Source organism: Moschus berezovskii, chromosome 2, assembly GCF_049115385.1.
Source record: "Moschus berezovskii isolate FMDL1 chromosome 2, NW_MosBer_1.0, whole genome shotgun sequence".
Classification (NCBI taxonomy): domain Eukaryota; kingdom Metazoa; phylum Chordata; class Mammalia; order Artiodactyla; family Moschidae; genus Moschus; species Moschus berezovskii.
In genome coordinates this window covers 45,281,783-45,294,307 of record NC_142461.1, presented here as the reverse complement: position 1 = coordinate 45,294,307, position 12,525 = coordinate 45,281,783, and the positions used below count along the sequence as shown (strand labels likewise).

General features: G+C 33.6%; 1 protein-coding gene across 7 annotated transcripts in view; it reads left to right on the top strand.

Moving 5' to 3' along the window:
- NBEAL1 (neurobeachin like 1) overlaps positions 1-12,525 on the top strand; it is a 165,186-nt gene that overhangs the window by 43,042 nt on the left and 109,619 nt on the right. For all 7 annotated transcript variants that reach the window (XM_055398718.2, XM_055398716.2, XM_055398714.2 and 4 more), the window contains 4 exons: positions 2,385-2,467; positions 6,419-6,504; positions 9,153-9,459; positions 11,226-11,332. In XM_055398718.2, coding sequence (XP_055254693.2) covers positions 2,385-2,467; positions 6,419-6,504; positions 9,153-9,459; positions 11,226-11,332 — 583 coding nt within the window. The remainder of the gene's footprint in view (positions 1-2,384; positions 2,468-6,418; positions 6,505-9,152; positions 9,460-11,225; positions 11,333-12,525) is intronic.

Below are 12,525 nucleotides of genomic sequence, written 5' to 3'. Positions count from 1 at the left end.
GATGGCAGCCCACCAGGCTCCCCCATCCCTGGGATTCTCCAGGCAAGAACACTGGAGTGGGTTGCCATTTCCTCCTCCAATGTGTGAAAGTGAAAAGTGAAAGTGAAGTGCTCAGTCATGTCTGACTTGTAGCGACCCCATGGACTGCAGCCTACCAGGCTCCACCGTCCGTGGGATTTTCTAGGCAAGAGTACTATATATTGACAGTATCCCTATTCCTAGGAATTATTCACTATCAAGTATTTAGAGGTAAAAGGGCATAATATTCATAATTTCCCTTAAATATCTGAAACATTATAGGTCTCAATATGTGTACATGTATAAATATATGTACACATATAAATATATGTACATATATATTTTGGGGGAAGAGTAAGCAAATTATAAAGCATTTAGGATAAAATTTTAAACAATGACCCTGAGTAAGCGCTACTGGAAATTCTTTATACTGTTTTTATTCTGGCAGCTTTTGCCACAGCTTGAATTTATTTCCAGATAAAAAGTTTACAAATTGAGAAAAAAAACTTATGTTCTAGGTACGATGGGAACACAAAAAAAAAGCACAGAAAAATTGACCAGGGGACATAAACTTTAGAAAACTGAGATGAAAACAAACATTTTGCATCCCTCTCAACAACCTGTTGATATGTATTAGCATAGCTCGGTGCTAAATGCTTGGCCAGATACCAGTTAATAATGGAGCAACCAAATATACTGTGTTTTAAAAATTGTACATTATTAGCTGTTCTGTTTCAACCTATTGAAAGCATGCAGTGCAAATTACTTATGCTCTGATATCTGTTATGATATAATTGTTTTCTTTTTTAATTCAGCTTATTGAATTTTACCACAAGTATAATGGAAATCATGTTCATATGTCACATCTAATACAGGGCCTTTAGAAGGAGTCATTAATCACAAATCACAAGAGTATATTTTTATTGTGTTAATCAAATGAGAATCTTTATTGTTGTTTGCAGTACAGGATCTTTGGATAGGATGTATGTTCTATTAGTTAATATTTTAATTAATTATAAATGTGCAAAATGTAAATAATATTGTGGAAAAGCCTAACTGAAGGTAAATCAGATTTCATCCTTTTAAAATTCATTTTTCTACAACATGACTGATTTTTTATTTTTTTTACAGTATGACTCAGTTTTTTAATTGAAACTAATAATATTTGTATAGTTTAAAGACATGCTCAAAAAACCTTGGTAAGGTCTTAATTAAATAGGCAGATCCAGTGATGTTCTAAGATGTTATGTTTGTATATACAGAAGTATGATAATTCCTAAGCCCTCTGGAAAATGGAAATAGGCATAGATTTGGAAAACAGTGCAGTGACAAATGGTGTCTCATATGATTTCTAGTGAATCTCAATGTTATATCTGAATCTTAGAACTTTTTAGTCAATTAGTACTGAGTCCTATCCTGTTTGTCTTATTCTATGGTCAATTGGCTTTTCTTTCTTTACAGTTATAAGGAAAATAATTTCAATAACATAATGGAGTATTGTTCAGATTGTTAAGAAGAAGGCAGCTTAATGCAGTAGTTTATCAGTAATTCATATTTAAATATATGGAATTTTTCTGTGGTTGTCCTCTAGATATTTTCTGTTTTTGTTGGCTCTACCAGTGTTAAAAGCGTGTTCAGGGAATGAGAAAAAAAAGTATATATATATTTTTCTAATTTTTCAACAAGCCACCAGAGGCTGATGTATCATCATAACGGTAACCTTTGCTCCCTAAACCACACACCCACCATACTCGTCTAAGATACACTCATTTTGTGTTGAATTGAAATGTTCTTGGTAAAAGCATACGCTGTTTGTGTAGGTCTTACCAAAGTCAGTAGAAATATTTCAGCCATCAAAACTACTGGAACTGTGATTAAAAACAAAAGTAATTCCAGCCCTCTAGATCAGTATCCTTCATTGTAGAGGAAGCCAGTAGTATGGAGTCTGTGTGTCCAGATAAAATGTCAGAAAGTGGCACAAAATACCTTGATTTTAGTTGTGCTGTATAAGCCACTGCCTTAGGTGTCAAATTAGCAGCACTATTGACTAAATTCTTTTGCAGATTGGAAATTTTAAAAGGCTAGTTCCTTTTTCTGTTTCCAGTTGTTATGAGACTTTTAACGTGGCTGCTATGTTTCACTGTTAACTGTTGTAAGTTTTTTTACACAATTCAAAAGAAAAAATCCTTTCAGTTGGTGAGCATTTAAATTATTGTCTACACTTCCCTTTCAAGATTATTCCAATTCTGGTGGTGTATTTTTAATATACAAATGAAAAGCAAAATATTGTTTATCATTGTTTTTGTAACTGTGCCTTCTCCGTTTGCCCATGTTGTAATATGCCATTAACTTCTTTTTAATGGTAGACGAATCTTTAGTACTGTGGAAAAGAGCAGACAGAAATATAAACCAGCTTCTCTCACAGTGGAGTTCGTTCCTTTCTTTTATCGTAAGTAACAGCTCTAATTTCTCTTGCTTTGATTCTGATGTTACTCTGATTATTCCTTATTCTTATTCTGATTCTAACCTTGTCTCAGCTTGTGTATTTATAAGATAAAGATTCTAAGAACCTATTACTAGAGTACTTGATTGTTATTTTGCTGAGATTATTCCTCTTGGTTTTATTTAATTTACTGTTCTCGAAGTGTTTTTCTTTTGAGAAGAGCTGAATGTTTTAAAGACAATAGTATATTTTGGAACTTCAGAACTTTTACTGAAAATATTCTTGAGAGAATTGGTTCCTATTTGTATGATTTATATGGACTCTAGTTTTCTTTCTTTAAAAAAATGATTATGCTGTATTTCAAGAATATAGAACATTTTGCAGAATGTAATAGCAACCCCCTGTGTTTCCCATTCAAATTTGTCAGATCTTAACCTTTTGCCATTTTACCACATTTTTGTTCACCTTTTTCCCCCCTAAGAAATAAAATAAGACAGAAATAGTCCCTTGGCAATTGATCCTGCCCAAAATGTCTTCCCTGATGGCTCAGACGGTAAAGAGTCTGCTTACAATGCAAGAGACCCAGGTTCGATCCCTGGGTCGGGAAGATCCCCTGGTGAAGGAAACAGCAACCCACTCTAATATTCTTTCCAGGAAAATCCCATGGTTGGAGGAGTCTGGTGGGCTTCTGTCCATGGGGTCGCAGAGTCAGGCACAACTGAGCAGCTAACACAAAATGTACATAAAGACATTTGGTTCGATGCAGTTGGAAAGAGTCAGACATGACTTAGTGACTAAACAACGGCAAAATGTCCATAAGACATTTGGCTATGCCAAAAGGTCCTTGAAATTTGGTCCTATCCAAAATGAGCATATTTGGTTCATGCTGAATAGTTTTGGGTAGGACCAAATATCAAGGAGCTTTTGTCATGGACCAAATATTTTATGGACATTTTGCACAGGAGCAAAGGTGTGCTTATCAATTAGTTCTTTGATTGCTTGGTGAAGATGACTGCAATACTTTGCTTGACCACCAGTAGCAATACTGGCTTTAGCTGGATAATCAAGCTCATGTGTCCACACTGGGAAAATCAGCATTCCAGTGAAACAGTATAGGCATTTCTTTTCATAAGGAGATCTCACAACATTATAAGGGCTTTTCTTGAATTTTCCAAGTGAGGGTATGAAACCAAATTGATGGGTATGTGAGCCACCCTGGCTTTGAAGTGCAGTATCCCATAGAAGACATTTATACCATTATACCCGTGAATGTAACTTCTAAATCCTAGGAAAGGAAATGCCTAAATTACAATTTACACTGAAATCAGGGAAGCCCAGGGTTATAAGTTCCCATCAGGTTATTTATAGTCATCATAATCTTTCTAGTTCAGATCAAGGGTCATTTTTACCATGAACAGTGTTGCCTGGTAACACATTTGTCACACATTGACTATCTCCATTTGTCAGATTTCCAGTGATTTAATTCTTGGTGCATTTTTCTTATAGAGAAGGAGGGAGAATTTTTCTTACCCTGCATAGAGTGAATATCTTATTTTTCAATAGTTTTCATTTAATATTTCTGCATTCATTGATGATACTTGCAGTTATTTCATTCAGGGTTGCAATATTGTCTTCAAATTCCATTCTTATACTTCTATAAGTTGTTATATTCTGTAAAAATAATTTTCCCTCATCAATTGGAGATAAATTATAATTATTCCTAAAAGGGCTGCATAAAGTACTTAAATCTTTCTCTTTTACTGTTTTCAAAATGAGTTCAAATAATACTTTTAAGTGGGGCCAATGTTTTATTTCTCCCTTCTTCATGTATCACTGTGGACGCAGTCTTATTTACTCAGTATTTTAGAATCAGTTATAGGTTGTTTTTTTAATACTTATTTTTATTTTTTTGGGTGCTCCAGGTCTTAGTTGCAGCACGTGGGCTCTTTGACTTTTGTTGCACCTCCAGGATCTTAGTTGCGCCATGTGAAATCTAGTTCCTGACCCCAGATTTGAACCCTGGGCCACCTGCATTGGAAATGCAGTCTTAGTTATAGGACCACCAAGGAAGTCCCTCAGTTGTAGTTTTTGATGGTAAAATTATTCTAAACTTGATCACTGAGAATATTTTCTCCTAGATTGTTTATCTTTTCATTTGAGTCTTTTAAAACATAGAAATTTTAAATCTGAATGGAATCTAATTTATACAATTTTTCTTATGATCTGTGGTTTTTGTGTCTTCCCAAAGAAATCTTGCTAATAAATTAGGTCATGAAGATTTTCTCTTACGTTTTCTTCTGTTAGGTCAGTTACCTGTTTTAAGTCAGTATTTTGTATCTAGCCTAAGGTTTCTCATTATTATTCCAGCAGCATTTGTTGAAAAAAAAATGTTTCTTCTATTGAATTACCTTGGCACATTTGTCAGAAATTGGTTGACTGTAAAACATGGGTTGACTTCTGCCTTCTCCTTTTTGTTCCGCATGTCTGCCTTTATTCTGTTTCCACACTCTACTGATTATTGTGAGTTGATACCAAGTCTTGAAGTCATTAAAACCTCCAGCTTTATTCTTCTTTCTCAAGTTGTTTTTGCTGTTCTGGCTCCTTTTTATTTTAATATATGTTTTAGAATCCAGTTTTCAGTATTGTTACAGAAAAGCTTGCTAGGATTTTGATTGGGATTGTATTGAATCTTTGGGACTCTTTGAGGAGAATTGCCACTTTAAGAATATTTAGACTTCCAACTCATGAGTCTGATGTATCTCATAAATTATTTGTACGTTACTTATTTTTTCAGTCAATTTTACATAGTTTTCAGCGTGTAGATTGTGCGCATATTTTGTTAATTTATCCCAAAATATCTATCTAAAGTGCTTGTAGATGTAAAGTCTGTAAAATAAACTATTGCAGATTTTTTAAAAAGCCATATTTTCTTGTCTTTTGCCTTGCCTTGATAATATTTCTTGCCTGTTTTGTCAGATACTAGTATATTGCTGACACTCTAACAATCTTATAATTAGAATTTACATAATGTATCTTTTTTTTTACATCCTCCCTCTGTGTTTCCTGGCTGAATAGAACTCTGTCATCTGTGTGAAATCTGACAATTCGGTTTACAACTTCTTGTAGGTTTTTGCCTGTCTGGTGGGATTTCATGGTTTACATTAGGATTGGTACTTGGACTCAAAGTGAGCCCTTTGCGTATTTCTAGATTGTTTTCTCTGAATAGCTTCCTCCATTCTAGTACTGCTTTATGAATTTCAGTTGCCTAGGCCTCCCCAAACTTGTAATCTGTCTCCTATTTCTGGAAATAGCCATGTTCTTTTAGGGTTCCCCCTTTCTGTACATTTGTTCAGAAAATATCTATAAACTGGAAACTGAGGTGATCCTTGAGTTCACTTTCAATTTCTAGAACCAAAAAAAATCTCTAAAACCTATTTTGTCAAAATTTCTGGTTATTTATAGCAGGAAACCTTGTATAGTGAAATTATTCCAACATAGCAGAGATGTCTTAATGTTTTAAATTTATCAATATTTTTTAATTCAAAATTGTTTCTTTTTGGAATGTTTCTTGTGTCTAAAATTGGAAATCATTCTCGTGTTGTAATCTTGTCTTTGTGTATAGTGATGTATTTGAAAGGATATTTATTACTGGATAGTTAGCAGTATCAAAAGAAAGTGAAAAAGAATAAATGTTTATCAGTAGAGAACTAGTTAAGTAAATTAAGGTATGTGATTATAGTGGAATGCTCTCTAGTCATAAAAATGAATAAGGCAGATGTATATGTTAAGATTGATGGTTTCTCTTTCTTTCTATGAAAAATGCATATTAACCTTGCTTTTTAATAAATTTCAGCCTTTCACAAATAATTTTTAATATTTCCATTCAGACATTCCTTAGAAATGAATCATACTGTGAAAGAGAAATCTTATGTAGTTATTTGTGTATTGTATTCACAGAGTGTTTTCAAGAAAGTGAACATCTCAAGGAGAGTCTTAAGTGTTGCTTATTGCATCTCTTTGGAGCCATAGTAGCTGGTGGGCAGGTGAGAAACATGTTGAAAGTTAATCTGTAAAATGACAGTAAACAGTACAAACAGTTTGCCACGGGTTATTTAATGAAGTCTTTGTCTTTTTATAATTTAATGAACAAATATTTTTCTGAAGTTAAATCTTGTTTAAAACTAATTTACTTAGTTTTATTTATAAATTTCAAAAAAAATCCAATAATATTAGCATTAACTATAAAATTACTGCATAAATAGATTTAACAGGTTTTGGTATATGAAGTTCTTAGTTGTATTGACTTTTAGCTTACAGTTTTTACTTTAGAATATAGAGGATAGTCATCTCTAATAGTTCATTTGATGAAATCAGACTTTCATTTCCTAGAACATATGAATTTAGTAACTTTTCTGTCTACTTATAATTATTAAGTGCATACATATATGGTTTATATGCATTTTTTTCAACCAACTCAACTGTTTTTTAAATTATTTACAATAAAGGAGTTTGAGTAATGTTTATTTTTTTCAGTTGAATGTCTCAACAGCTGTGGTAAACTTTGAGTCTAACTGCTAGTTGAAAACAGGATTATAGTTCAGAAGGAACATTCTACTTATTATATTTAACCAATAATTTAGATCAGAAGTTTCTGATAAATTTTGTACCACGTACCCTTTTGGCAGTCGGATATAGCCTCTCATCAGAATGTTTTCACATGCCTGAAAGAAAATACACACCATCACAAAGGAAACTATACTGAAATGCAGTTACTAAAATATTAATAAAACAAGTCTGTTACATAGCAATGGGCTTCTTTATAACATATTAAATTAAAAAAATACAGCAGCAAGTCTAGTGATTTCTTCTAATGTAATTTCTAAGAAGAGATGAGCATAAATGATGTTTAAAGACACTGTAACTGTAAAACATGAAAATGTATATGATTTTTACTGATGACAGAATCATGGGTATTGCTAATAATACTGCTTGGGTTTCCTAGTCGGTCACCTTGCCCTCTCCTCTTCACTCTCATAGAAGATAAAGAGTCTCTGTTGTGAGAGGAATGGTGACCAGAATCTTATTTTTCACTTTATTTGCTTTGTCACTTTCCTTTATTAGCTAATATCCATCTTTTGCTTCAGTTCCTCCCCATTTCCATCATTTCTCCACTACTAAGAATTAGTAAGTGTACAGGAACAAAATTGGAAATGACATTCTTTTTGACTAATGGATAAGCTGGTTGGAGCCCATACCTTTTTTGAACAAATCCAGACTTGTTAATGCCTCCAGGTAATTGAACCCTAAGAGACTTCCGGTAATTAAAACTCATATGGAAATCAAATGGATATTTAAAGGCCAGTTTATTATTTTATATATTGAAAATAGCTCAAAATCCTATAATTGGATCATAGCTATAGTTATAACTATATTGAAATAAGACTGTTGAATATAGCTTCAGTACAAGTGTATTTAGATAAATTGAGAATCTAAAAGACATAATAATACCTTTATCATAAAGAGTTGAAAATTTAAAGTCTAATGATTGGTCTCCGTTTCCTCAGCATCATGCCTGGCTTCCTGCTAGCCTATTTATGCTGTTTCATGCTATGAAACATGGCTCTTAAGCCCTTGCTTAAGAGCAAGGGCTCTGGAGCCTGACTGAATCCTACATCATTTCTAACTAGTTGTATGACCTTGGATAAACTATTTATGTGTGTTTTAGTTTCTTTATTTATAATGTGGAAATAATAACACACAAGGACCAAATGACTCATTGTATATATAAAGTACTTAACAAAGCGCCTGTGATTATAAGCACGAAGTATATCATTGGTGTATCAGATTTATAACTCCTTAAAAGTGAAAGTGAAAGTTGTTCAGTCCTGTCTTGACTCTTTGCCACCCCATGGACTGTAGCCCCCCAGGCTCCTCTGTACGTGGGGATTCTCTAAGCAAGGATACTGGAGTGGGTTGCCATGCCCTATAGCAGTAAGTAGTAAAGTTCTAACAGCTTAAGTTAGAAGTGTACCTTTTTCTCTCATTAAAAAAAGAGCAGTTAACAGTCCAGAGTGAATTTGGTGGCTTTAGGATCTTCAGGGACTTGGGTTCCTTTTGAATGTCAATTTGTTATCCTTACTGTTATGTCTTGTGCTACAAAATAGCTTCTGGAGTTCTGTCCATCTTGTCTGCGCTTTGGACACAAAGATAGGGGGTTAGTGAAGGAGACAAACGGCAGGTGCCAATTATCTTTGAAGGAAATACTGAAAAGCTGACAGCATCTCATTTGCAAAACTCCATCAGATAGCTGCACAGTTGCAAAAGGTGAAAAGGCCAAGAGCCAAGGATCCTTCCCTCTTTTATTTGTAAAGTGATATCCTCTTCCTGGTCTACTGGCATGTATTCTTGACCAAGGACTACCTCTAGCTACAAGGGAGGGTGATGAGTAAGTTTTCTATATGAGCAGATTACTCTCTGAATAAAATTAGAACTCTATTAGTAGTGAAGAGAAGACTTAATATGTGTAAAACACCAGCAGTGTCTGTCAGAGTATCCATGTAAAAAGTTTTTAATGTTGGTTTGTAAAGAAAAAACTGTCTGCAGATTTATTAAATTCTCTTTGTTTTTGCAAATATATAGCACTTTAGTTGGGTTTGGATTTCACTATTTTTTTTTGTCTTTCATGTTTCAGAAGAATGCTTTGCAAGCAATTTCTCCAGCCACCATGGAAGTTCTTATGAGAGTTTTGGCTGACTGTGATTCTTGGGAGGATGGAAATCCTGAAGAAGTGGGTAGGAAGGTAGAACTTACTCTGAAGTGCCTTACAGAAGTGGTACATATCCTTCTCACTAGCAGCTCTGATCAGCGTCAGGTGGAAACCAGCACTATTCTGGAGAACTATTTTAAATTGCTAAATTCAGATCATTCAGCTTTACCTAATCAAAGGAGGTCCAGACAGTGGGAAAACCGGTTCATAGCTCTTCAGATCAAAATGCTGAGTGAGTATTAGGTGAAGTTTATTTTGTTCAGTTTTCTTTGAATCTAGTTGTTTTACATTTCTATTCTCCATTTTCATTTAGAATTCATGGCCATTATATAGAAAACAGTGAATGTTTAATTCAGATTTTGTGTGACTGTTTATAGATTTTGACTTTAAAATAATGTGGAATTGATTTGTCTTTCACATATTTCCTTTAGCAGTAACAAAATTGAGCCTTTATATTCTCTTTTGAAAGCTGTAATCCTCTCAAAGCATCAGTGTTAAAAAAGAAAATCAACTGTGATTTTGAAATTTTAGGAAAAGTAAATGTTCACCGACTCTGTGGACATGAGTTTGAGTAAACTCCGGGAGTTGGTGATGGACAGGGAGGCCTGGTGTGCTGTGATTCATGGGGTCGCGGAGAGTCGGACATGACTGAGCGACTGAACTGAACTGAACTGAAATTTTCAGAAAGTGCCATTTGTAAATTTCTAACCTACAGCAGAGGGTCGTATGTAATCAGTTTTGTATGTGCTTCTCTAACATCGCTGTAGTGATTGCTTCAACATGGCCTTCCTCTTGAGAGTTTCTGGTTTCTTGTCTTGTTTTGATTCCTTGGATCCTCTGTGTGTGTGTGTTGTGCTTCTCTTTCTCTTTATGTTGGTTGTTTTCGGTCACTCTTGCTTCTCTCTCCCACTCCTTTCCTCCCTCACCCAGTTCCTTTCCCTTTCCCTCTCTCTGCTCCCTGCAAACTCCTTAACCAATATATGTGGTTTCTTTCTGTATTCTTATTAAATGAATAGGTATACTAATATTATTAACTGAGAGTTGCTTTTTATAGAAATAAAATATTTTCATTATAGCTAAACTAGAAAATTCAGAAAAGTTAAAAGAAAAAAGTTTTTATATGCTGCCATCTGACATAACCAACACTAATGGTTTGTTGTATAACTCTAGAGACTTTAAAAATTGTTTGCGTGGGTATGTGTGTGGTGTCCAATTTAAAAAATACTGGACATCAAAATCTTGGTGAAACTTAATGATTCATTACAACAGTGTTTTGTATATAGATTCACCTTATATAGTTTCTATTCTGTGTTATAAAATGTCAAGTTTTAAAATTAGAAATTTGAAGTTTATAAGGAAATTTGAGTCTTTATTGAATGGACTTCTTTTTTGTTATGAACTTTCATATTACCTATGTCAAATGCCCCTTGATTTCCAAGTGAGGATGTCGTTTTAGTAGGAAATAGGACCAAAGCATAATCACAAATAGATTAATTACCTAACTCTCATTTTCATGATGGCTATATGTTAATTTTATGCTGTATAAATGAAACTGTGTTGCCAAATATAATCAGGTGTTGCTTATTCATAGCAAATTGGGAGCCACAGTTTATTACACTTAAGTTATAATGGAAGAACACCTAAGTAAATCTCTGAAAAATATTTATAACTCATATGCAAATATAAATATTTTTGATAATAAAGTATAAAAATGTTCACTTTTCTTATCAAGAAATAAGTGAGTGAGTGAGAGTGAAAGTCGCTCTGTCGTGTCCTACTCTTTGCAATTCTCTAGGCCAGAATACTGGAGTGGGCAGCCTTTCCCTTCTCCAGAGAAGTACAGGATTTGTTTTCTACTCCACCTCCTTATTATTTCCTATTAATTTACATCTATTTGTCAGCTGAAATGCCTAAGTTAAATATACAGCTAGAGTGAATGTTTCTGTGAACCCAAATATTCCGCTTTATTAATGGACAATTTTGTTTTTATTTTCCTAGATACCATCACAGCCATGTTAGACTGCACAGATAGACCTGTTCTTCAGGCTATTTTTCTTAACAGTAACTGCTTTGAACATCTCATACGACTACTACAGAACTGCAAGGTATTTTTCTGTTATTACTATTATTATTGTCTTTGATTTTAAGAAGCTATTATTTTGTTTATGTTTTGATTTTATCTTGAGCATATTATAACCATAGCTAAATTTTTTATTGTGTTAAAGAGGCATAACATAAAATTTACCATCTTCATCATTTTTAAGTATATCTTTCAGTGGTATTAAATACATTCTCATTGACATTGCAACCATTACCACCATCCATTCCCCATAACTTTTCATCTTGTAAAACTGAAATTCTATATCCATTAAACAGTTTCATATTCTCCTGTCCTTGCAGCCCCTGGCACCTACTATAGTTTCTGTCTCTGTAATTTTAACTACTCTAAGTACCTCATCTAGGTGGATTTATACAGTGTTTGTTTTTTATGACTGGCTTATTTCATTTAGCATAATACCTCAGGATTCATCCATGTTATAGCATATTGCAGAATTTTGTTCCTTTCAAGACTGAATAGTAACTCATTGTATGGATATATATGTATATGGCACATTTTGTTTATTCAGTTGTCTGTTGATGGACTCTTGTGTTGATCTTACCTTTTGGCTATCGTGGATAATGTTGCCGTGAACATGAGTATTACAAATATCTCTTCCAGACCCTACTTTAAATTCTTTTTGGCGTATGTTCAGAGTGGGCTTGCTAGATCATATAGTAATGTTTGATTTGTTGAGGAACTGCCTTACTGTTTTCCATAGTGGCAGCACCATTTTACATTCCTGTCAACAATGCACAAGAATTCCAGTTTCTCCCATATTCTCATCAACATTTGTTTTCTCCTTCCTCCTCCTCATTCTCCTCCTTTTCTTCTTCTTCCTCCTCTTCTTCTCCTTTATTTTTGATAATAGCCATCCTAATGGGTGTGAGATAGTATCTCATTGTAGCCTGATTTGCTCTTCTCTAATGATTAGTGATACTGAGCATCTTTTCATGTGTTTATTGGCCATTTATATTCTTTAGAAAAATGTGAGGTTCTTGGTGCATTTCTTAATTATTTTTTTAGCTTTTTTGTTGTTAAGTTTTAAAATCTTTTCTTGTTATGCATTATTAAAATTGGGTATGAGCATTTGATAAGCATATGTTTTTGTACTTTTATTTCATTTAAGTTTATTTCATTAGCATTTTCATGTGTTATGATTTTAATATTTATATATTATTATATTAAGTGAATATATAA